The sequence below is a fragment of the Tricharina praecox genome (assembly GCF_024521635.1).
Source record: "Tricharina praecox strain CBS 144465 chromosome Unknown BZA05scaffold_27, whole genome shotgun sequence".
Lineage (NCBI taxonomy): Eukaryota > Fungi > Ascomycota > Pezizomycetes > Pezizales > Pyronemataceae > Tricharina > Tricharina praecox.
In genome coordinates, this window is record NW_026250429.1 from 42,692 (window position 1) to 67,970 (window position 25,279).

General features: G+C 52.6%; 7 protein-coding genes across 7 annotated transcripts; 3 read left to right on the forward strand and 4 right to left on the reverse strand.

The window, feature by feature from the left end:
- Nucleotides 1-2,838: 2,838 nt before the first annotated feature.
- Nucleotides 2,839-4,432, forward strand: BZA05DRAFT_421399 (uncharacterized protein; the record flags this gene model as incomplete). Its single annotated transcript, XM_051485713.1, has 10 exons — nt 2,839-2,866; nt 2,963-2,994; nt 3,036-3,066; nt 3,395-3,443; nt 3,606-3,665; nt 3,724-3,810; nt 3,850-3,883; nt 3,986-4,146; nt 4,238-4,262; nt 4,325-4,432. The coding sequence occupies 10 exons, from the start codon at nt 2,839-2,841 to the stop codon at nt 4,430-4,432; spliced, it is 615 nt and encodes a 204-aa protein (XP_051336280.1).
- Nucleotides 4,433-6,517: 2,085 nt separating this feature from the next.
- Nucleotides 6,518-8,803, reverse strand: BZA05DRAFT_459086 (uncharacterized protein; the record flags this gene model as incomplete). Its single annotated transcript, XM_051487625.1, has 7 exons — nt 6,518-7,241; nt 7,377-7,476; nt 7,534-7,688; nt 7,741-7,898; nt 7,952-8,248; nt 8,294-8,679; nt 8,754-8,803. The coding sequence occupies 7 exons, from the start codon at nt 8,801-8,803 to the stop codon at nt 6,564-6,566; spliced, it is 1,824 nt and encodes a 607-aa protein (XP_051336281.1). The 3' UTR covers nt 6,518-6,563.
- An 830-nt stretch (nt 8,804-9,633) lies between these two features.
- Nucleotides 9,634-10,659, forward strand: BZA05DRAFT_421401 (uncharacterized protein; the record flags this gene model as incomplete). Its single annotated transcript, XM_051485714.1, has 4 exons — nt 9,634-9,685; nt 9,854-9,886; nt 9,969-9,972; nt 10,365-10,659. The coding sequence occupies 4 exons, from the start codon at nt 9,634-9,636 to the stop codon at nt 10,657-10,659; spliced, it is 384 nt and encodes a 127-aa protein (XP_051336282.1).
- Nucleotides 10,660-12,898: 2,239 nt separating this feature from the next.
- BZA05DRAFT_408098 (NADP-dependent oxidoreductase domain-containing protein) lies at nt 12,899-14,265 on the reverse strand. Its single transcript, XM_051484681.1, has 2 exons — nt 14,018-14,265; nt 12,899-13,954 (listed from the first exon to the last, which is right to left on the reverse strand). Exons 1-2 carry the CDS (start codon nt 14,131-14,133, stop codon nt 13,177-13,179), a joined length of 894 nt encoding a protein of 297 aa, XP_051336283.1. The 5' UTR covers nt 14,134-14,265; the 3' UTR covers nt 12,899-13,176.
- Nucleotides 14,266-15,076: 811 nt separating this feature from the next.
- BZA05DRAFT_427016 (interferon-inducible GTPase-domain-containing protein) lies at nt 15,077-16,206 on the reverse strand (the record flags this gene model as incomplete). The annotated part of the gene is made up of 3 exons (XM_051486040.1): nt 15,077-15,400; nt 15,454-15,776; nt 16,161-16,206. The coding sequence occupies 3 exons, from the start codon at nt 16,204-16,206 to the stop codon at nt 15,077-15,079; spliced, it is 693 nt and encodes a 230-aa protein (XP_051336284.1).
- Nucleotides 16,207-22,640: 6,434 nt separating this feature from the next.
- BZA05DRAFT_421405 (uncharacterized protein) lies at nt 22,641-24,169 on the forward strand (the record flags this gene model as incomplete). Its single annotated transcript, XM_051485715.1, has 5 exons — nt 22,641-22,766; nt 22,850-22,886; nt 23,152-23,189; nt 23,792-23,909; nt 24,132-24,169. The coding sequence occupies 5 exons, from the start codon at nt 22,641-22,643 to the stop codon at nt 24,167-24,169; spliced, it is 357 nt and encodes a 118-aa protein (XP_051336285.1).
- Nucleotides 24,170-24,734: 565 nt separating this feature from the next.
- On the reverse strand, nt 24,735-25,194 carry BZA05DRAFT_147756 (ankyrin repeat-containing domain protein). The gene has a single exon (XM_051478971.1). It carries the CDS (start codon nt 25,094-25,096, stop codon nt 24,797-24,799), a length of 300 nt encoding a protein of 99 aa, XP_051336286.1. The 5' UTR covers nt 25,097-25,194; the 3' UTR covers nt 24,735-24,796.
- Between the last annotated feature and the right edge of the window lie 85 nt (nt 25,195-25,279).

Consider the following 25,279-nt stretch of genomic DNA (forward strand, 5'->3'; position numbering starts at 1 on the left):
CACTGCTCGTTGAAACTTCATCATCACCTTACTGCGGACATGGGGAGAGATTCTTCATGTACTCCGGACGCCGTATTCTGACGCTTGTAAACTACAAACGTACATACTGTACAAGTACCTACCTCGAGCGGTATGATCCTAAGTACGTCCCGAACTCTGATGCTAATACTGGTGCTGATGCTGGGTCACGCCTGCGAGTCATGTCTACGAGCATAAATCTTTGTGTAGTATGGAGAGTATCGCACGGGGAACACAGAATCATAGGGCAATTGTATTATTGAATTAAGGAATAACTAACGAGATAGTAGATTATATGCTGAAAGAAACATTTCATCCGACTCATCGCTCGCCTACTTGCGCAGAATAGTAGCCGACCGCCTCTTCCGCCCCGCAGAAACTCGGTCAATGTTTCACTACAGCTCGCACCAGATCCCGATGCTTTTGATTTCAAAGCGGATAGTATCAAGAAGACAAATATCTAGACTTTCTACCTGAGTACATCATCATCGAATATGTATCGACATCCCTACCCAAGCACATCGCCATCCGATATCGAATCAACCACTCCGAACAAAACATGAACCGACAGCAGCCACTATGGACCAACAAGAAACGACTGCGCCCCAACCCCACATCATACTTGAGCACTTCCAGGCAGTCGAATCTGAACTTACGCCCCACACACTGGACGAGCTCAATCAGTGGTTCCACAACAATCCTATCTTCCACAACAATACTCCTCTTTACGGCAACAACGAGAGATAGCTGTGATGATTATCGCAGCCCTCCCCGGAACAACGGTCTGTTTGTGCAAGAGGTGGACCGGAAGTTCAGCTATTCCTGGATTCCGGGGAGGGCTGTGATAATCATCACAGCTACCCCCCGCCATTGTCGTAGATAGGATTATTGTTGTGGAAGATAGGATCGTTGTGAAACTACTGATTGAGCTCATCCAGTGGCTGGTTCAAATCCCGCTGGCTGGGAGCGCTCGAGTATGGGGTGGGGTTGGGGCGCAGTCGTTTCTTGTTGGTCCATACTGGCTGCTGTAGGTTAATGGTTTGTTTGAAGTAAATGATGCGATATCGGATGGCGATGTACTCGGGTAGAAAGTTTAGAGATTTGTGGATTCCGGCCCGGCGCCCAACCCGGCGCCCAACCCGGCGCCCAACCCGGCGCCCTACCCCTTGCCGTCCACGGCGCCCTCCACGGCGCCCCCAACACCCTGATGTAGGGGGGAAGCTATTGCTTCCCCGAGAGGAGTACTTCGACCTCTCCCTGGTTTTCCCCTACCGGCTTACGCGCCCAAGTCGTGGCGACGTTTGACGCTCGACACCTAGCAGGAAACCACAGTCAGCGCCGCTATAAACAACCAAAGTAATGCGAACTGTAACTTACACCCATCCATAAACCTCCAACCTGCCGCACCCATCCAACCTGAATTGACCAGGAATCGGAGAATCACTTCCAGCGTGGCCAGCTGCTGGTTGAGAGCCGAGCCGATGTCCCACTAGAGGATGTCGGCGTGCGTCACCATCGCTGCGTTGCCGAAGATGTAGAAGCCGCGCTGGGCGCGGGACAATTTGCGAGCCGGATTCTTCGAGCCAGCGCACCGCGGCACCGTATCCTGCGGCAATTGGCCGTGGCACCACTGGGGCGCCTGTTCGGTTGACAGGGAGAAACAAAGGTTTCTGAGGATGACCACCGGCACCACATGTATATTTCGCATGCGGCCTTACAAGACCGTCGGGGGTCTGAGGAGATGTGGGAGGCTGATTGGATTTCTCCATGGTAGCATTGGCGACCACAGAGCGTATGATATAAGCCTGCGTCTGTTAGCCTAAGAGGGCATGGGCGGGTTTTGCGGAACCTACGCATGGGCGCATGCTACATTGCGCGACATACCGCCATCGTCCGCCATACCCGACGTTATCTCTCCAGCAGACTTGCTCGCGTCGATTCTGGGATATATGTTCAGCCAAAGAAGGATAAGTAAAAGGAGAAGAAGGAGGAAGAGGAAGAGAGGGAGGAGGAGGAACAGGCGACAAACCAAAGCATCTGAGTAGTCATGTTGTCGGATTGTTGTTGAAGCGAATCCGTTCGAATAGATCTATGCCAAAGATGGCTAAGTTGTGGTGAGGATGTTGTTGATGTAGTGTAATGAAAGGAAGAAGAAGTAGTGGGTGGGGTGGTGGGGTGGTGGGTGAGGAAACGGCACGGCGTTTGTGGGCTGCCGCCGAGTCCCACGTCACAAATTCAATTCCACAATAAAACTAGGGTTACCACCGTACGCATAGAAGTACGTGCCAGCGTGCGGCTTGCCTAGCGCTCGAGAAATAGCGTCATTTCCCCTATCACACCGGTGTAGGTACTCGACAGGCTCGCCGCTGCGGGTCCATGCAGTTTACACACATCCTCCAGCATTTGACAAGGATGAGAGCACCACCGATGTGTTCCCAGTTCGAACCGTTGGACTGTCTTCCTGTGCCGCCACCATCATCCGATCTTCCATCTGACATCATCTCATCCTATCTCATCTTATCCTACCTCACGAGACGGCAGACTGTTGAACCGATTTTCGCTTCCTAGCTCTGATGAAGTTGTTTCGTAGCAGCCCAACACTTTTCATGTTTCCATAAAGTTCACATGCGGTTCATTTGATGAGATGTTGAAAGTGGCTCTTTTGGGACCAACCCACATATTCACCGCGTACCTACTCCCTTGTTGTCTTTCAACCTACCTCTCCTTCTCCACCCCCAACCACTGCCTTCCTCTTACACTTACATAACTGTCCTGAGGGAGTGGGGCCTATAGCATGCGATACCTGGTGCCTTACTCGCGATGGCTGACAATTTGCAAAGCAGGAATAGTACGTTACAACGGTCAGGTATACGGCCATGTTAGGCTAATCCATTCTAGCTCAGATCTTTCCCGCGGACATCGAAGCGCCTTCCATTGCCTCCAGGACCACTACTCGCCACTGCCGAAACTTTCGAGGTATGTTTACTGCACCTGAAGATGTATTGCATTGGGACCAGCTGATCATGAGCAACATCGACAGCTGCGGGTGTGCGTTAAAAGAGCTCTACGTTTCCGAGGAGCATTACATTGAAATCTGAAGTCTATTGCCGGAATACTAGCGGGTCATCGCCTGGACTTCACTGGCGTGGTTTTCCGGACGCTGTCATCAGTTCACCCGAAGTCTGCTCTTCAAGAAGGCTACCACGTTGCTGGTGTTCTTCCATGCTACGCTTGTTACAGTCTATGATATAGACGCGGATTGTTATGGAGTCAATCGCCGAGACGTTTGGGAGCCTTTAGTTTCCGAGTACCCTGAGGTCCAATCAGATTATTCGAATTGCGTCTAGGAAGGGCAACGCTGTGGACGACAATGCAGATCAGACCTCTGCTATTGCTGCCGATGCCGGACACCCGGTAACCGAAGAGTTAGATTTATTAACAGAGCAACGAATCGTCCACGCCGGGCAACGCATTTATCTTCGTGGGCCGAGGTATCGGGAACAACCTCGGTGCTCGAAAAGACTGGGGTAACACTGTCTACCATAGTTTCATGGGTGGTGCTGGTGTGCTCGTGGATTTGCACGCAGAATGATTCGTGCCCACGACGACTCACATTTCTACTTTATTAGAGCGAAGTGCCAGAAAAGGTGAGCGGAAATGTGTCTTCGCAATTGTTTGACCGCCGCTTTTGGTGGTACGTATAAGACCGGTGAGCTCTGGAAAATTGGACGTCTGGATCGGCGACAACAGCGGAAAGGTTTGCAAGAATTATCTACTGGAGATAAAAGCTGTGTGAGTAATGTTTTATGATAGCTGGGGACAATCATCCAGGTTTTTGATACGTTTCGAGGAATTACCCGCGTGGGTACCAACATGCCTTGGTTTCGATCAAAGTCCACGAAAGGACGTCGATGCTCTCACCGAAGCTGGATTGGCATCATCATCCGCTCTCCCTACATTTCAACAGACTCGTTCGACACATATCCTCAAGCCCGCATCCCTCCCTGAGGCGGGGGTAATTATCTCCGTTGAGCAGTTGGGGGCTATCATTAGCCAAGCGGTGGTGCCCACTACATGGAACACACCGGGTTCGTCCGACCAGTTCTCAAGAAGCTACCATTGGAGGAAGTACGCATTTTTTCGCAGTTTGCGAGGGTGGAGCGGCTCACCCTTGTCAACAACCGACGAGGAAGGGCACGACAATAATATTGGATTGCAGAACTGGCAGTGGACGGGAGGAAACGGTAAGTACTGGGGAAAGACACATTCGGAAGAGATGGTCGCAATGACTGAGGAGGATGTCCAGACAATCGCGCACGAAGACGACTTACCGTTCTACGGCTCGCTCTTCCCTCCGTCCGAACTGAAACGTCGAGGATTCTGTGCGATTAACACAAATCGGTTATCAGCGTGAGTTGCACAGGCTCCTGCTAGTGGTGATATGTGACGTTCGGGGGAGCGGGCGGAAGTCTTCAATCGTGACGCGAGAAGAGAGAGAGAAGAGGGGGAGATAACGACCGGGGTTTGGTTATTGTATTGACCGACTAAGAGAAGGAACACCCCTGGAGAGGTGCAAATCGTGATATACAAAATAGAGTTGCACACATGTCAGTGTCGCGGTGAAGTTCGTCCCGCCGCGCCAGCGCCCCGTCTCATCCGACTATCACCCACATCACCCGATCAACAAAAGAAAGAAGAAGCTCAGGAATGGTGGTATATATTCCACAAGATATCAAGGTCTAGGTGCTGTGGATGGCTGGTGGCTGGGGAATGATTCGGGCTCGCGTGTGGATGACGATGGGTGTGATAAAGCTTTCCGATAATGTATTTTTTTCCCCTTTACATGTTACGATTCCAAGACCATCGGAAGAAATAATGAATACTCGACTACGTCTTGCCAGTACTATACACTCATTGGAGCGAGTCAATAACGTCTATTTTCAAACCCACATCCCCGATAGGCGTCTGGATCATATAAACGCACTCGCCCAATGATCATTCATGAACACAAGATCACACCCATCGGCGATTAAATCATAAGAACAACGCACCTGTTTGTGGAAGTTAACTGAGTATACTAGAGTAGCTGCAAGTCAGTGTCTGGACAATTATGGGAGGACCAAATCTCGGCGTTTCAAGGTAAGATCAGTTCAGATAATCAAAACTTTCTGGACATGTTGACTCCCGAGCGAGGTGTCCCGAGAACGGGGAGGGTGACGGGAATAAATGTCTACATGACTATGTCTCGTATACAGGTTCGATTATGTCTCGTTTATTCGTTCGAATTGGAAGGGGCACAGTGGTACACGCAATAACACCGATGAATTGCCTACCTAGATCGCTGTGGCATCGCAACATTCAAATCCATCTAGCATCTCACATCACGTTATTCACTCGTTGCAGTCTTGCAGAATCTCCTTCAGTTCGTTCAGGTGAATAGAAATGGTGTACTCGTATACTGCCATTCGTTGTGTCTTCGACGCGAACTCCGATGGGTTGCTAACGAAAGCCTCCGTTGGAATCCATGTCATGGGGAGCCTAAGAGATTATCAGCCGAGGGGTGAAGTATTCCATTCTCATCCATTCCGTGTCACGGAGAAAGGATCTCCTTACGACCTCATCAGGTGCTGCAGGGAGATTTACTTTAGTACCCACGGTCGTCGGCTATGCCACGGCCATCGGAGCTTCACATAAGCCTGGCGCGGTGCAATGCCATTCATATTCCGTGCACGTGTCTAATCGTGTCACGGACTCCCGGCAAACATCCCTTTCCCAATTTCGAATTTTTTCTCACATCATCCGGTCACCGCCACCAAGTACCCGTGCTCGAGATCAAAAACTGCATGAAGAACGAAGGCTCATGGATTGCATTCCTCCACGCACTTCACCCCAGCATGTCATCCTGACCAGAAAGGTCCTTTTCCTGGCCTCCTGCAATGAAATGCAGCATAACGCCGACCCATAAATCACCCCGTAGATGTTTTCTCCCACGCCCCCACGCCCATGTCGTGTGCTGGGAAATAACAGAAAATATATCGACCTATCCAGGAAATTCTGACCCGACCAACGCAGAAACTCATTCCATTAGCGAGAGAGAATAAAAACGTGCCCACCCGAGGATTCGGCAACAGCCAGAAAATAAAAGAAAAGAAAACGAAAGTCATCAATGCGGGTGAGAGGGCATAAAGGATGTCCGCACGCGGCGCAAGGTCCGGAGACAACAAAACGTAAAATCTTGCCACAAAAACATTCGATATCCAGCGTCAAAAACATTCAACGGCGGCGATGGAAGCGTAACAGTAGCCTGGAGAAATAAATCGAACTTTTCCACAAAATCGAAAAAATGAAATCTGATAGGCCGAAGAAGGCTTATGCCTGGAAGTCGAGTAAGTACTTGGAAGGTCGGGTAGAAAAGCATGCCCGCGGTAAAACATGTCTGTCGGAGGTTGAACAGTGACAAGTGAGAGAAGAAAGAGAAATCATCCGTCATGTATCCGTGGCCGAGTTGGCGGGTGGTTACGTTACCCGTCGCGAATAATCCACCTCTACTGCTCATCAAACTTTGCCGTGACTACGCCATAGCTAATTCCCTCATGCAGCATCTCAAACTTAATCACCTCATCCACAATCTTCATCGTCACGTCATAGTCGATAATATAGTACTGCTTCCCATCCGAACCCATCCGGACATCGAAACTCGAGCACGGTACACTGGAAAGGTCGGAGTACATATAGCAGACCGTCGTGATCGCACTCGGATCTTGGAAATTGTAGTCCGGCGGAGTATCAAGATCGCAGGAGACGAGGAAGTCCTCGAATACAAGTCTAGGTGAGAAACCGTTGCTCGGAACAGGGACCTTGCGTGTGTAGAGTTGGGTGACGAGGGCGGTCTGTGCAACAACCTCGTTGCGCCGGATGTACCAAGTGAGGTTACCTCCGACCTTCCAGAAACTGTGCCCCGGATCCCACTCCTTCCGTGCCTTCACGTCTGCCGCCATCGTGCCGGCGTACTGTTTGTGTGATAGGTACCCGTAACTCCGGCGGGAGAGGCGCTTGTGAACCATCGAGCCCTCGAGCCCTCGCTGGAGGGCTCCGCGGGCGATGGCTGACTGCGCGTTGACTGGCTGTAGAACCGGGATTTTTCCCCTACCCCCGAACCGCCCTTGCTTCAGTTTTTCGAGGAGGTATTGGGAGCAACCGGAACCGCCCACGAGGAGAATGGCCTACTCACGCCCCGTCACATAGGCGTCTCGAGGATGCATTTGATCGAGCTGAGCGGGCGAGAAACCGGGCGTCCGCCGAGCACTCGCTGCTCAACCGTACAAGCCACAATCAAGAAGGGGTAGGGGAGGGCCTACTGCGACGTGTTCCCCCTGATCTTGGACACCATTAACCTGCTGTTCGACCAGCTTCACTATGCGGTCGATAATTGGATTGAAGATTTGCTGCACGGCAGCCCTTCAAGGTGTCAGTAATCCCCGTGCAAGACCACTTGGGGTGGAAGGTAGTTCGTACGTAGTCATGAAGTGGAAACCGTCTTCGACGCTGAGGGCGGGGTTGTCGGCTACACCTGGAACAGTGACCTCGAGCATGTCTTCGTTGACATCATTCCCAAACTTGAGCTTCACCTTCTCTTCCCAGGTGCGCATCATTTCGGCTTTCGATCGGGGCTGCGAAGTGCATCGTTAGTGGAGTTTGGTGCGAGAGAACAAGAAGACGTACCTTCATCTTATCGATTACCTGGTCTCCGAGTAGACGAAGCATGTATTGTTCGAACCTCTCATCCAAGAAGACGGATCCACAGAGATCACCGGTACCACACACGCTCTCATCGGTGCGCAACGGATTCAACTCGGTAATCTTGTAGGAGATCACGTCAACTGTACTGGTTAGCTATCGTACGCCTCCATACGTCCGAGGGGATCCGACTCACCTGTTCCGCCACCCGCATCACAAATGATGAACGTATCCCCCAGTTTGAGATTATTCGGCTGCACAACCTTCAGCGTATACGCAGCAGCGGCCTCCGGCTCAGACACGAAGTTAAAATTGACTCGATGGCTTCCGTACCCGGCCCTCTCGGCCGCCTGAATCATGAGGTTCCTGGCACTATCGCTCCAAATGGCGGGGACGGTGAGGATGTAGGTTATTTTACTGCTCTCAACCCATCCGAACTCGTACGACTGCTTGATGGATGCCACGGCGAGCTCGCGAACGGCCTGAAGGAAGTCTGTGACAACCTGGACCGGAGTGAGGCTGAGATCGTTTAGTTAACCTGCTGTCTCCTGCGCGGGCGTAATAGTCAGTGCCGTAAAGCTGTGACTGCCGACGGAACTCGGCGAGCAATTGCCGGCGGGTCCCGGATTCGCCAGTTGCAGCTGGTGAAAGGTAGTTTCTAGTCCCGGTGCGCCGGCGCGGCGCGAAGCCGAGTTATTCATCTGCAAGAGGAGTTTGAACCATTGCATTGGCTTTGGGGCGGGGCGGATGTGCCTTGGCAGCGTCTCGTAGCCCCAGCATTTCGCGCGGGTCGCGGGGTTGGTGTAGTAAACGACGCTCGGGACTTGGTCGGCGCTGCTGCTGCCGGTGCTGCTGTGCGGCCAGGTTTGGACAAGCTTCACTTCGCCCGCCGAGGAGGAATGGGCAAAGGCGACCGACGTGAATCTATAGAGCGTGAGCGCGAGACGTGGACAGCCAATCAACACTCGCAGCCGGCCAAGGTGGGGTGGGGAGCGCACGTGGTGCCAAAGTCCACTCCGACGCAGAAGCCGCTGTTGCGGTGGGACATGACGGCCGGCGTTTCGAAGAAACTGTACGTTGGCCATGGCAGTTGTTTTTGGGCACGATTCTGAGGATTGAACGGGGCGTGCGCGGCTGGAGGGGGGGTTAATGTGGTTTTGTGTTGGTGAATCGGTGGTGTAATGATGATTTGGAGTTGGCGCTGTTGCTGCACCTCAGCCCCCAGGGTATGTAGTATGCATCCAGTCGGGCGCTGGAACGTTTATCTGGATTATTAAGTTCCTCGCAGTCAGTGCCGCCGACTCGACCTCCGAGTCCCGTTACTTTAGATTCTCAGTACGACGAAACCCGCTTCGGTTGTCAATGCATTCCGCACGAAGATAGTCTCCATGAAACGTCAAATGAGATGTGAAGGCTCCGTTCCTTCGATGTTTCCTGCACGCGAATCAGGGGCGCCCAGCCCCCAGCCGCTGCAGATCCTTCCTGGGAATCATCCGTCCCGTCCGTCCGAGGCTGTGCCCCGGACGAGACGGAATTGGTCGCGCCCGAAATATCAAGGACTATAGGGCTCCAGGCAAGCCGGAGGACGACTGGGACCCATTCGGGCGCGGAAATGGTGGCGCAAGTAGTAGCCTTGGGCAGTGGTGCAGTGGCGCAGCAGGCAGAAATGAAGCTAAGGAGTTAGCAACACGGCGAGAATAAAGGAGTTGGTAATGGGTACTCCCGTATGCGATCAGATGCAAAACTTTCACCGGCCAACATTTTCAGGATAGCCGGCACCGTAAACTTAGTAGCCAGCCGCTTCTGCACTTAAACTTTCCGAGCCCCACGAGGCGCCACTCGGACCCCGGGCTTTTTGGACCTGGGACGGAGCCCGAAATGTCCGGCCAAATCCTTGCCCCAGACGGGAAGGCGCCGCCGGGCTCCAATAGTCTTCCGTCCGGACGGACTATTCCCAGGCCTGGAATGAATGAACAAAAATAATAACAATCGCGATTTCCAGGATCTTGAATTAGTCGATATTACGTATTGAGCATATCTTCCCTTCGAGACAATTATAAAATCCAACTGCGTGACTGCTGTGGCGTTCTGCTGGTAGTTGCTCATCCAGAAGTGTGGCCCCCCTCGACATGTAAGTACTCCGTTTACAACGCCGAAGATTGAACTCCAGATTCTCTGAGGTTAAAAGAGCGTAACCATTACACAGTGGCCAGTACTGTTAGTATGAGGTGGCACTGGCAGCGAAGGTTCAGCAGACTCGATGGTCACGTATATTCAGCATACCTTCAAAGGTGAAATCAAATCGAATGAAAACTGCGCGTCTTCGAGGCTGAGTGTAAGAAATATGAAAGTGACGTTTGCTTCGAAAAGTCGATTGCCTAAGAAAATCCAGTGCTAGTTCCGGACCGCCGAGGCTCCCCATCTATTTATTCGTCTCTCGTCCACCTTTCTCTTCCTGCATCTTCTCTCATCCTCATCTCACCTCTTCTCTCCGCCCTCCTTCTCTCAACATCTTCCTGCCACATGTCCCTACCCTATTTGGTAGCTTCTTCTTTTCCTAACTTCGATAATTATGCTCAACTACAATCAACTCCGAACCACAAAATCAGCAACCAACTTAGAAGTCGCAACAACCCCAGCCCCCCACCCCCCAGGGACGTCGATATTGCGGTGTCGCGCATCCGTGGCATCTTCTGCGAGGTTGCGGCGAAGAGGCGTAGACCGACGAAGATGGTCCTCCTTCACCCGCCCTCAATGAACCTCAGTGCCACCGAGGCCATTGCCAACGAAAACCACGACCTCATCAACCGTCAGGTCACTGTCAAGCCCCTCCACCGCGCGCGCTCCCGAAAGTACGATCACTACTACATCCCGCGTCTATTCCAGAATCCGCCGCTGACATAGCAAATCATCAACAGTATCGGCAACAAACGATGCCGATCCTTCAAGTTTTGAAGTCAGGGGTTGGAAGCTTCCCTTCAATCCTACGGATCTGTGTCCGTCACCATCAATGAAAGTGAAACATCGCCATCGTTCTTACTTCTAGCTGCCAATAACTAATGGATTCGCAGAGAGCATCATCCATTACGGACGGTTGCTGCAGGAAAACTCGGTGTCCATTAGTAACGCAATAGCGTTTGATGATGTGGGTTACTCACACACCTCTTTATTGTCACTTGTTATTCATTATACTGATTGGTGCTTAAGCTATCGATGAATCGATAACACCTCGGTCCCCCACAAGCATGACCTTGATTCCAAGGCCCTCTGCGACGAGAGGATCCAAGCTCGGGAAGCAGAGACTTCCGAACCAACTCCTCCCAACAGCGGATCTTCCACTATTGGGCTTCCCGCGGGGAATATCAGCGATTGACTGTTATTCCCCGCAGGGATCCCCGCTAGAGCTACTGAGCCATCACACAGACTACTCCAGCTCCAAGCGGATGCGTTAACGCTCTGTGAAGACATCGCCGGAAGCAAGATTCGCCTGGAGCTGGTACAGCTTCGGCAGCAGGGATTGTCTCTCAATACGATCCGCGCGTTTGTCGGAAACGATGCAACCGACAAGGGTCTTTCGAACCACGGATATCGAAAGCTTGCAGACCGTGACGCCAGCTCGCTTGAGTCCCCTGATTCCGATCAGGACTCACATCGCTCTGAATTCGAGGAATACAATCACGAGAACGCCGCCAATAGTCCTGACGGCTCAGGTGTCGGATCAGAAGACCATTAATGTCACCCCCGACCGGAAATCCCGGTCGCGATGTTGCCCATCGTGGATGTCTTTTCCGTGCGGCTAATGCCGCTCCGAACGGCATCATTACGGGGAGGACGAGCAGTGATGGAACGGCTGTCCCCATGGTTGTCGACCGGGGCAACCGGCGACGACTACGACGTGAGTTTTTTGTGTTGTTTGGGAAGTCCAACAACGGATGTTCCGTAGTTGGACTTCCCCAACGTCAGCGCTTTGCTGATGTTCCTCGCTCGCATCCATGAGATGCCTTCCGCCCGCGGTACTATCCGCATTGATCGAGGACACCTACATCAGCGGTTCGGAAATCGACAGTATCCGACGAGCGTGCGGAAACAAAAACAAAGCCAGGACATCTGGCCAACGGCCCGATCCACAATGACCCATGTCTCCGCTGGGTAAGGTTGGCATCTATGAGATGCCCTCTGCCCGCGGTACTATCCGCATTGATCGAAGACGCCTACATCAGTGGTTAAGAAATCGACAATATCCGACGAGCCTGCGGAAACAAACACACCAGGATATGTGGCCAAAGGCCCGATCCATAATGACCCATTTTTTGCCGGGTAGGGGGTTTTTCCAGCCTTTGGCTGGTTTCCTCGTTAACAAAAACAACATTGTCTCCTGGCTTCAACGCGAGGGGATGAGGTTGCTTACGGTTACTCACGGTCCCTGCACCGCGCGGGGCACGACGTGTATCCATGGAGGCTTGAGGGCACGTATTAGGGGAGTAAATCATTCATTACGTACACTGTATGTAGTTAGAGCGATCCTTTGAAAACGGGTCGTCAAGCGGGACGCCGAAAACAGCTGACTGCATCCCATCTCAATGACATGCTTCACCATCACGACGGAGAGCTTCAAGATCTGTACCTGCACTTAAATCAAAGACGTGGGGTGATACAGAGCGAGTAACTCTTTTTCGATCGATTATTGGGTGTGCTCTGAATCGAGTGACTTCTTTTTGACGGATTACTGACCTTCACAGCTTGTCACCCGTTTTTGTTTCTCGCGAGGTGTTGTGAACATACGATGGGAGAGAGTATACTGAGATATTGGATGATGTTGATTGCTTAGCAAAATAGAAAGGAGCTTGGTACAAGACGGGGGTATGGTGATAGCTATGGTGGTGCCAAGCCTGAAATGAGACAGTCTAGGCCAGAATATACAACACGAGGAGTGTCAAGAAAAGTGGTATTTTGAAGTAGTTAGTGTACAGTGTATCAGACACAGCAGAACGAGAGGCATCTGTAAAGGCAGGCGGGATGGCCTCGGATAGAGGCCGATCGCCACCTGCCGTGAGAACGGATAACGGAAGTCACTCGACATAGAGAGTGATCTCGCATGACGCGGTCCACGGAAGTTCGTGATAGGTATCATGACAAGGAGGATCGGTCACGTTTTTATTGTGGGCATGTTCATTGTAAGTTGTGTCCTATTTGATTACGCGCGGCGCAAAGTCTATAGGAATCGCGTCGATATTGACGTCCAAGTACATCAATGAATCTCGTATGATCATTAAGTACCGGACTTGTTCCCATGCTGCGAAGCCCTCTACGAGACCTCCCATAATCACCGAGTCTTATGAGTATGCAAAACCGTTATTTGGTTGCCTATTTTGCAACAAGGGATACATGTTGTACAAATCCAACTCATTCCCCAGCTCCACTCTAAATCGGCTCCTTAGTGGGATCCCACGCAACAGGCTCGTATTTTCCGGTCTGCAAAGTTTTGACCTCTTCGTCCGTCAGCTCGAAGTCGAACACATCGGCATTCTCCCTAATCCTCTCTTCGTGCACTGATTTCGGCAGCGGCGTCCACCCCATCTGCAAGCTCCACCTGATCAACACCTGTGCCGAGGTCTTCCCATGTTTTTCCGCCAACCCCATCAACAGCGGATCGTCCATTCTCGTTGCCCTGACAACGGGCGAGTACGCCTGCACTGCCACCCCCTCTCGCGCGCACCAATCAACAATATCCGTCCGATCGAGCCACGGATGGAGCTCCCACTGGCCGACACTGAGCACGCCTCTATCCTGCTCACTCTGCTTTTCGCGCCATGCCTTCAGCTCGTCAAGATGCTGCACGCCATAGTTGGAGACGCCCAAACTCCTGATCTTGCCCTCCTTCTGGGCTTCGACCATGGCGCGCCACTGGCCGATCCGGTCCTCGGGGGTCCCGTACGGCGCGTGGATCAGGTACAGGTCGATATAGCCCTCTAGCTCGGCGTTCTCGGCGATGACGCCGTCGATCGACGCGGCAGTGCTCGCGTAGCCCCGCGTGCGCGGCGGAAGCTTCGTCGTGAAGAAGAGCTCGCTGCGGCTGAGGCTGGAGGCGGAGATCGCGAGCGTGCACGGCCGCTCGTTCCGGTAGGCGGTCGCGGAGTCGATGTGCCGGTACCCGGTGCGCAGGGCGAAGGCGACGATCGATTGGCAGGTGTTCGCGGGGCTGGCGGGAGGTTAGCGGAATCGTCTCGGGGAGTGGCGAGGGCGGCGGGGGAGCGGGGTCAACGTTTGGTAAACGCCCAGGCCGAGGCGTGGCATGCTGTGGCCACTGAGGAGACGGACGGTCGAGGTTATGGTCAGGCTTTGTGGCATTGCTGTTGCTGCGTCTGTGAGGTTGGGCATGGTGGAGTTGGAGGCTGAGCAGCGACGCAACTTGAGGTGTGGGTCTGTAGCGATGGGGATCGACGTGATACGATGTACTAACTACTTCGGTCGTGGTTATGTGGGATGTTACGTCAAGGATGATGTATAGGCTAAGTCCGCAAGCGAGACGTGCGACTAGCGAGGACTAGTGCCCCGCCTCTCACGATGACGTGAAACCCGTCCGAATCTCGGTCACATACAGGTTGGATTCAACTTGTACCTTGAGCCTGTCGCCTGATTTATGGTCCAGGGCACATAGTGTGCTATAATGACCTCGCCCGCCGGGGGTGCTCTGTTCTTGTACAGCAGGTAGCAAAATTACGGGAAGAAATTGGTACCGTAGCAAAGCTCGGATTCAAAACCACCTCGTCTTACTGCCGGGGGGCAGGGTGAATGAGGCAGAGAGTGATTTTTCATGGCAAATGTCTCTTGATAGACCAATGGCATCCAGAAGCCTCACACTCAGTTAGAACGGCACGCCGCCATGAGCTCGTCGATGATCTTCGCTTCGGGTCCCCCGCAGATAGGTAATGGCCGCACTAGGTCGCTGCGGGTATCACCACAATCACCCGCGAGTGAAGAGAAAGAACGTGATAAAATTTGAAGAAAAAAGCCCGTATACACTTCCCATAACCATCCTCGCTAGCCGCGTCACTTAAAAGAATGTTACGTACATAGTCGAGCACTACCTAGTAATCATCCTTTCCAACCGGAAACACTTCATAAAAGTAAGATGGAAGGAAAGAGATCGTAACGATATATATATCCTAGACGCAATGGCACTATGCAAGCACGACCGAGAAGCCAGCATACCTAGGAAGTTTCCTAGGCGGGAGGAGCACTTCCTGTCCAATGTGGGCTACTTAGGCATACGGCCGGAGGAACGCACACTCGAGGAGATCAGCGAACAGCTGCTGTTCGTCTATGTAATCCTCCGCATTTTTCCTTGGTGGCAGTTTGCGCCGTCGACGGCGGTCTCGAACCCCTTGATCATACTGTACATGATGTTGCTCGAGACTATATAGCAGCGAGACTTTTCGTCGTAGAGGTTCAGCCCACTGAGGTTCGCTTCGATATTCTGTCTAGTTTCGACGATGTATTGCTCGCGCGCTTCGGTAGGTGTAAGGTCTTCGTCGGTATCTAACATATTACGAATGTGCTGGTTGGCTTTGGATCGAACGATGAAAACGGGAACGTCGAACTCGCGGCAGTTCGCAAGAATTTCGGCATCGATCTCCGTGAAACGCTGTGAAAAAAAGTTTAGAATTGAGTGGTGCAGCGCGGCGCGGGTAGCTTTACGGTATCGTATACCAGAATAATGAAGTCAAAGATGAACAGTCCTTGCGTGATGAAGTACTTCCCCTGGGGTACGCCGGCAGTGCCTGCACCCGGGATATCGTACCATACAAATAGCTCGTATGGCATCCCCGGGCGACGATCGGAGTACCGTGTGACCTCAGAAGTTGTTTCAACGATCCCCACCGGAGCTGTCCCCGGACTCTTCGCCTTAATGCCTCGAAAGGCGTTGATCAGTGAACTCTTCCCCGATCCAGCTGCAACGCAGATGACAAAATGAAAGCGATCGGTTCGATACTGTAGCTTGATTTTGGTGTCTTCGACATCTTACGCGACAACCTCGTCACCTGGCTTTAAGCCTTCGGGTTGTCGGTGGCAGGATTTCGCTTCGCCGATTCGCCGTGTGTCTTTGACTTCTGTGGGGCGGGGTCTGTCTTCGCCGACTCGCTGTCGGTCTTGTAGGTCCTCATGAACGGATTTTCTTGATCCGGGGGAGCTACGAAGCTACGAAAGATGGCCATCAAAACGTTGTCTGTGAGAACGAATGGGAACAGGAGAATGCGACCGGGTGCCGTATCACGGTGCAGGTTTCCTATATTAGTGAGCATGAGAAACAGTTTTCATCTATGCGCTCTCAGATAGCAAACATGTTGGACTGCCGCGGACAGCACGCCACACCAGATGGTTATATAACAGGAGTGGGAACTCACACATGTGCTCACGAAGGTCCCCCGCTGAGGAAGCTACGTTGCCCATTTCGAGTGAAGATTTTGGCAGTTGTCGGAGAAATCTGGCTGTGTTGACAGCGAGGATGATCGTGTAGGTAGAAGCTGCTGTCTAAGGGAGGACGATGATTATATTGGATGAGAGACAGAGCAAGGTACTTATGCGGTAAAAGAGGGTTTCGCGAAGCTGCCCGCCTGCCTGGAACGACTGGCGACCGTGAGCTGAACTGCCAATGGAGTCCCGTGAACAGGGATGTTCAGATACTGTTGCCTGTTGTCGGCGACCACAAGCTTCTAGAGTAGAGCAGCCGCGTATGATCGCTACGCCGGATTGGAAACTTTCTATTCCAACTTCGGAAACACGAGTGATTTCCATGATGAGGAATGTGCTTCGCCCTGACGCAATCCCGGCAACAACCAATCAGTCCGGCATCCTTTGCTCATTCCGTGCCTGTCCAGACGTAAGATCTACTCGTAATGGCAGAGTTGGTACACATGCTACGCATCAGCTGCACCGCAATCTCGCGAGGATGGACTTTGCACAGCCATTTGGTGTGGCGGCGCTAATCGGGCGTCACTAGCCGACCTACACAACCTGTCGAAAGGCGTGTATTCGAGCTCGTGTCAACGTTCCGTCGCCCCTTGTCGCCACAGCTCGCCACAGCGCCTAAGAATGTACGCAGCGGCGCGCTTACCTCGACACTGGGGTAGGTACCTACTCTGCTCTCGCCACGGGAGTAACTGAAACTGGCTGGAGGTGTCGTCTCTCTCTCGATTCATGGCGTCGTATCTGCTAATTCGCGACCGGCAATGCGTGTGCCCAGAAACTTTCGTACCGCAGCGGCTGGCGGCGATTCGTAACTTTAGCCCGGCAGTCACCGCGATCTCAACCGGCGCCCATCCGCGCTGCGCCCGTCTCCACGTATGATGTTCGCGTATGTGGAAGTCTCCACCGCAGCTCCATCGAGATCACGAGTCAAAAATCACAAACCAAAGTCCAGGGCGTGCAAGTCTCGACCGAGTTCTCGGGACGGCAGTCGCAGGTTCGACGGAGCGAACGCAAAACTTCAAACCCGAACCGAGAAAGTTGCCACGATGCACTGTCACACTCTGCAGCTCCCCGCTCGCAGCTTGCTCGTATGTCTTGTGAGGATTGCAAGTCTGAACCAATTTCCTTTAGCAGCGCACCTAATACTGCGGATAGTTAACTAGGTATACCTAGTACATCGGAAACTCTGCTATGCTTGGGAGGAGAAAAGCACTAGCACTTCAGGCAGCGATGTTTCCGCCGGAATTGTGAACATTGATGCCGATTGTGCGTTTGTTGCGCACCTATGGCGGGCATATTCAAGACTGAAAAGGTGCAGGGTGTGAACACACACCCTGGACCTAATCAGATCCTAATCAGCAAAGCCGCGCCCCACTCACATTTTACTGTGCAGTACTGATAGATAATACAGAGTACTGAGCAGTACCTCTGACTTCCTGCTGCAAGGCAACCGTACTGTCTTATACCAGACACACAGTAGGGGCGGCTGGGGCGGCTGGGGCGGCTGGGACGGGCAGCAAGCTGGGGTTTGTACAGGGCCGTGATTGTAAGTAATGATCAGTACCGAGCGGTACCCCTATCGCCATATCGCCAGGCACAGTATTGATGGGTACTGCCTGCGGCCGAGGCGGGCAGGAAGCTGAGGCTGGTACAGGGCGGTAATTGCCAGTAATGTTGAGTACCAACCAACACCGCTATCGCCGCACCGCCGGGTGCAGTAATGACGAGTACTACCTGCGGCCGGGGCGGACAGGAAGCAGGGGATGATATAGATCTGCAATCGTCAATAATGCTCAGAAATGCTCAGTACCGAGCAGTACCAAGCAGTACCGCTATCGACGCACCACCGGTTGCAGTACTGGTGGGTACTGAATGCGGCTGGGCCGAGCAGGAAGATTGCAATGGTATAGATCTGTATCCATCGGTACTGCTCAGTACTTACTGGTACCGCTATCGCCGCACCGCTGAGAGCAGTACTGGTAGGTACAGAATGCGGCCAGAGCGGGCAGGAAGCTGTGGGTGGTATAGGTCCGTAACCATCCGCACTGCTCGGTACTGACTGGTACTGCTATCACCACATTCCAGGACACAATACTGGTGAGTATAGGCCTGACCCTGAACTGTTACATACAGGTTGTGAGCATACTTCACCACCATTGCAGATACATCAGCTTAGTCAATATTGTCCGCCGGGAATGCAATATCCCGCCTTTCATGTTGGGAGGTGCTGCATTTGGAAAGAATATGATATCTACATGCAGCTTTCCATGTCCAGCGCTGAAAATGATTGAAGTTTCCCGTCTCCAGCCATGACTACTCAGTATTTCGAGAGCAGCATTACAAGATACCCGGCCTTAGGAGGGTTCATCAGTTCTCAACCGGTTTTTTATGTTGAAATATCCGGTGAAGACTGGTACACATCAGTATCGGACTATACTTTACAGCATCCACCAACCAATCTTTATCCGTGTGGAGAGCACAATCTATCTCGCACTCTCAGTCCTGGTAGGATGCGTCTCAGAAGTTGGTAGATGGTAGTTGTACCATTCCCAAAGCTCATATGAAAGTCTTGAGGCCATCACGCAAGTCTAGTTGGGGCTTCGAGATAATGGCCCGTATATCACCTACTTTGAATATACGATGAAGGTAAGTTGATGCCAAATATCCACCAGCAGAGAATGCTGCCTTCAAGACAGCACACGTGAACTAAATACCCCGTGTAAAACGTTGCTACGATCAGAGCACAACTTCGCTTCAAGTTGCTGCTCACGGTTAGAAGCTGTACGCGCAGGTAAGATCCACAGTCGGGCATGTTTGACTGCACTGCTTGCTACTAATCAGTACTAAGCATCACACCGCGTTACCACCCACGAATGACCTTGCTCCATCTGGCCGCCGGAGGCAACCACCTGTACACGCGAGGCCACTGCGGACCCACATAGTGATAGCAGTATTACACGATGACATTACCCCTCCATATTCAGCAGTACTGCTGATTGCTGTACCGCTCATAGTGATATACTTCCCGCCTCCGATACAGCCAGCAGGGCTGTCAACCGTCCGTCCAGACTACAGTTCACTAGTGGACTATAGTCCCGTCCCGTCCCGTCTCGTCCCGGGAAGGCTTTCCAGAGGACTGATTGATTCCGTCCGGAGGATGAAATGCCCGGATACCCGCCAGGTACCTGTAGGTACCTGATAGCACTAGCGTGCTATGCTGACTACTAGTTTGCGGAGTAGTATAGCGCGGTGGCTACCAACAGAATTTTTAGCCTTGCGAAGAATTTTCGGCGTCGTCAAACAATCGAGCTCAGGGGATCGACACTGCTGGAAGTAGGAACGGGGATGGTGTGAAAGTTCCATATCGTGAGAGACGCTGCGAAATGGAGCCGCACAGCCGCACAGCCGCACAGCCGCACAGCCACACATCCGCACACCTGCGCCACTGTGTGGCGCCACGCTGTGTGCATTATCCTAGTGTCGGAGTCAATTCCGGGCCCTGTAGGGTATCCGTCCTCATTTCTCCAGCCCGGAAGACTGTAGTCATTGGTCTCCTCAGCCCGACTAATTCCTTCCCGGGCCGGGCAACCTCAAAGACGGACGGGACGGACGGTTGACAGCTAGGACAGCCAGGACAGGGCCGTACTGGGCCTGCCGATACGGTGATAGCGGTACTGCTTAATACTGCCGAGCACTCACCCTTCCGGAGTTTTACCGGTCACGATGTCCTGCCAACCGCGGTAACAGTCAGTACCACTCAGTACAGGGTCCGACGATGCGGCGATAGCGGTAGCGCTCTGTACCGATCGGTACTGACCGTTCTGGAGCTGTACCGCCCATAGTATTATGTCTGCCGCCGCCACAGTCAGTACGGGTCAGTACTTGGCCCGCCGATGCGACGATAGCAGTACTGCCTACTACTGCTCAGTTCTGACCGTTCCGGAGCTGAACCGGCCAACATATCCTGCCATCTGCGGAAACAGTCAGTACGGGTCAGTACTGGGCCCGGCGATGCGGCGATAGCGGTACCGCTCGGTACTGGACATTACTGATCATTACTGGCGGTTGCGGAAGTATACCATCCCAAGGTGCGTGCCCGGCCCAGCCGCATGCAGTACTGGTGAGTACTGCTCCCAGCAATGCGGCGATAGCGGTACCGCTCGGTACTGAACACTACTGACGATGGCAGACCTATACCTCCCCCAGTTTGCTGGCCGCCCTGGCCGCCCTGGCCGCATGTGGTACTGGTCAGTACTGCTCCCGGAAATGCGGCTATAGCAGTACTGCCTATTACTGCTCAGTTCTGACCGTTCCGGCCCGGCAATCCGGCGATAGCGGTACTGCTGGGTACGGAGCATTACCGATCATTACTGAAGATTGCAGACCTATGCCATCCAATCTGCCTGTCAGCCCCAGCCGCATGCAGTACTGGTTAGTACCGCTCCCGGCGATTCGGCGACAGTGGTACCTCTTGGCACTGACCATTACTGATCAGTACTGCACAGTATATTTTGAGCGGGCGCGGCTTTGCTGATTAGGACCTAATTTGGTCCAGTGTGCGTGTTTCGCACCCCGCATCTTTTCAGGTCTTGAATACGCCCGCCATAGGTGCTTGATTACTTCGTAACCTTTCCGTGACACAAGATTTATAGTAGGCTCGTAGCCAGATGGTGTTTTACATAGTACAGTCCAGCCCAGTCTTGCCCGACCCAAAGTCCAGGGACGGAACTGTAATACATTCATCAAGTCTATACTGAGGTCGGTGTTGCACGCACTACAGAGTCCATGAGAACGGTAGACCGGAATGGATGGCTGTCGACTGTAGCTGACTGCCAGTAATATAACAAGTACCGCTGAAACACAATGAGGCGACATGAATGACATCAGAGAACGCTCCGGCCAGCACGGAAGCACTAGGTTATTCCACCATCCGGAAGGGATGGACGAAGCGAGGCCGGAATGGTCCCACTGTTGACGTTCAGACAATGTAGAACACAGGTGTCTTGGACGGTGGTTCTGTGGAATTTATCACAGCGCGATACCCGTTACGCGAGTGACGACACGGGAGTCACGGGGTGCAGTCGACTGCCATTGACTGCCAACCGTTGTACATTTACAACGGAAGAATCATAAGGCACAGGGAATCACATCATACAGCGTTCAACAGTCCAGCAAGATGGCGAACGTGACGGAATATGTAGAACACAGGTGGTGTGGACAATAATCCGGTGCAAGTCTTCACGGCAAGTCACGAGTTTCACGAGTGACATGACATACTATCACGGCAGCAGCTATAATGAGATCGCAGATGGGTGGGCCAGGCAGGCAGCGGAAAACCCGGACGGCGATGGAGTAGAAAGGCTCTGGAAAGGTATTGAGTATGGACGCCGCCGTGACGTGCCCCTTCTAGTCTCACTGGCACAACTTAAGAGGCGGATTAGCGATGAAAAGTGGAGAGAGGCGCATCAGTGGTCACTGACCCGGATCAAAAATCGGCGGTACCATACCAGGGAGCCCTCGAAAAAGACCCCCTATGCGCTCCCTGCCAAAGCGCCAAAGAAGCTAGCCGCCCGCTTCAAGCAGCTGAAGACAGGGCATGCCATCACGGCGGTGTACCTGAAGTGGATTAAGAAGCGGGATGATGACCATTGCTGGTGTTGCGACAGGCCTACCAAGCAGTCCCGGGAGCACCTATTCAAAAACGGCTCACGGTTTAGAAGTCAACAGAAAGCCTTGTGAGCGAAGGTCGGGAAGGAGACGGAGAGAAGGAAAGAGAGGTGGTCGATAGCGGAGCTGTTCGCCGACGAGCGGTGCAGCGAGGCAATCCTAGAATTTCTGGAAACGACGGATGTGGGGAGGAAAGCACTAAAAGACATGGACGAGGATGAGGAGGAGGAAAGCATCGCATCGGGGGCAGAGCAAGAGTGCCCAGCAGGGTACTTTCCCTGCGGCCGGTGCGAAGAAGCAGGAGATGAGGATGGGCGGTGATACTTTCTTGGTGCGATTTCATTTGTTATTTGTTTGGTAGGCAGCGGCGCCACATCGTGCTGGCTGGTAACGGGGTCCTCACCACCGGCTGGCCTGAGTGAGCAGAAAAGAAGTGCGACGGTTCGCCATAGTCTAGATAGGCTAAACTGAGCAGGGCGAGTGACGCGCGGGTGGACCCCGTTGCAGACTGCTATTTCGCCGCTAAGCCTAAACGAGACTAAAAAACTTTCTCCTTCCATCTCTACTCTCCTCTCACCTCCACTCCTCTCCTCTTTCCTCATCATACCCTCACACGAACGCTCCCTCCGCGACAACCTCAAACGTCACCTATCCCAGCCCTCTTTTTCAACCAAAGGAACATCCGCAACAAGGTATTCTCCGTCGGTTTATGCTACTCTACATTTGAGCCCGGACTAATGCTGTAAGAAATGGACAAACCTGAAGGTCTCGCTGGTGTGTGGAAGCTGACGACGATCGTCCCGGCTGTTCTGGTGCTCTTCGCCGTGGTAGTTGTGCTCGTTATGCGCAAGATGGAGAGAATGCGTCGCGACATGGTTCGTCATCACCGCAATCCCCGATACGAAGCACTGCTGACTGGAAATAGAGGAACGGATTGCACTAGATGCTCGCCGCTTAGCTCCCTTCCGCCCTTGCAGAAATCATCAATGCGAATGGTAAGCTACGCACAATCCCAATTTCATCCATCACGCTCACTAACATCCTAACTTTATCCTAGGACGTGACTGAGGAGCTGGAGGTGGTGGTGATGGAAAGGTAACGGGTCGTTGTGTCTGCGTGCTTCAAATCGTGTTGCTTGTGTATATCGTCTTCCTCGTACATAACCCCATCATCAAAGTTCACCACTTCTCCCGTGTCTTGCCGAAGTTGTAATTCCTAGTTCCCTAACAGTGACATAACTATGTAGTCCGTTATGCCTAGCAATGCTCCCTAGAAGTGCTGCCAATATGTTCCAACACGTAGGTCCGTAGGATGATAACTTGTAGTGCACCAAGATACTCGGAAGCTCTGGTGAATCGGCGACGTACGTTTCCTACCCCGGTGGGTATTCGGTGAAGCTGGTGCTAACGAAGGATGGTAGTCGGTCAAAGTGAATGTATCGCGCGATGTCTTGATGGGAACATGTAAAACGTTTGCTGGGTTGGATGGGGGGTTATGGCGGCCGGCGCATGGGTGGGAATTTAGTGTGCAGAAGCTTTGCTGCGTGCGGCCGTCCATGACAATGTTTCTCTACAGAAATCTGCTGACTAGTCCAAAACGTGGATGGGCATATACTTGCGATCCGAAAAACGATCCGGATGAGCACTTGTATTGCCGGGTCGCAGTGTAACTGGAGGCTGCCCCGCGTCTGCAGAGACCCCTACCTACAACCATTCTCTACGTCTTCCAGCTCTCAGCTCTGAGGGGAGATGAGTAACAGTCGCTTCTTCTACCTACTAGCGACGAGGTGATATCTCTGTCCTAAGCGAGTCAGTACTCAGACAAAAGGCATCAACGATTGCATCTTTCCGCGCCCCCCCCCCCCCCCCACCCTACCTCACGACTCTGCAACGCGTAATAGCACGAACTCGAGGTCACCAAGCTCAACGAAAGGGAAACAGCCCTCAGGTCTCTATTCTTCAACAAGGGGCTCAACCATCTGACTGCCGTTGCGAACGTTCAAGAAAGAATAGTCTGTGGTAGGTCTGGTAGCTCCACTTCCAGCCGGAAGCTGAGTGATACGGACGCTTCGGCGGCCGAAGCGGAGAGGCTTTCACCACGATGCGTGCAACAAACAGAGCAACGCACAGCACGATGATGATGTATGAAGATAGTTGTTGATTCCAGTAGTCTCACCAGGCAGCAGTCCTCTATATAGACAACGCATCCAGCTCCACACGGTACTAGTACTCATGCTGCAGCTGTTTCTGCAGAGCTGGCCCACCGGGACAGTCAATGAGGGGAATTTGCGGATGCCATAGTAAGAGGGTTACTAAATGTATTACCGTAAAACGTTTGACGGAATTACGGATCAAACGAAGCCCATGCTCGTTAAAGAGAACGCGGATGTCCGAACACATCCAGTCAATCCTTCAGCTTCACCTATACCCACCATGGACCACTTCGTTCACCTCCGGACATAGGCAGACCGACCTTAGAATTCGAGCAGTATTCCGGACAGATGCTTGTGATGATTTCCAGCGGATACAATTGAAGAGAAACTATGAGACAGGAGTCCATCGACTGTCGCGCTCACGCCGTTCGTTGGATCCCCCATACAGACGGATTCACTACTTAGTGACCTAGTTTATGACGGGCCGCATACAAAAGTCACGATACTTGAAAGAGTTTGATCGGAGGATTAAAAACATTAACCAAAATGAAAATGACCAACTCCACAATATCGCCTGACTCACGTTGCCACGTGGAAGTTGGAGCTCATCAGTGTTATGTATGCGTGTAAAGAGTAGCGCCACCGCACCCAACCCTTAAGATACATCCCAAAACATAGGACTACGGCACTGACCATCATGACTCGGTATTTCTAACCACCTACCCTACGACAATCGTGCCCGATGATCGCAGATTAACCGGACCACTCCCTCATTACTCTAACCATCGCTAAGTGCACCGATGTACGCCCATGATCATCAGTGGCGGAGACATCGGCGCCCCTGTCCAGAAGTAACCGGACTACCGTCTCACGTCCGCTTGACGCTGCCTCGTGGAGCGCTGATCGTCCGAAGGCCGAAACTGCATCAACACAAAGACCTTCATCTAGCAGATGCCCAAGTACATCGTGCCGCCCTTCGCACGCAGCGTGAAACGGTGATAGGCATACCCGCAGATTTGTGTTAGGCGTTGAAAGCCCTCTATCCTTCAACATCCGTCTTCCTGCTCCATGAAAGCCCCACTTAAGCACTCGCAAACGATCAGGTATCGTTGTTGTTGAAGTAATTGCTGAGCAGCTGCAATGACTCCATCAACAAAGGTATCCGAGCTTTCCGAACGCTGCAAGAAACCACAAAGATGATGAATAACATCGGCGGTAGAAGTCTTCATTGCAGCT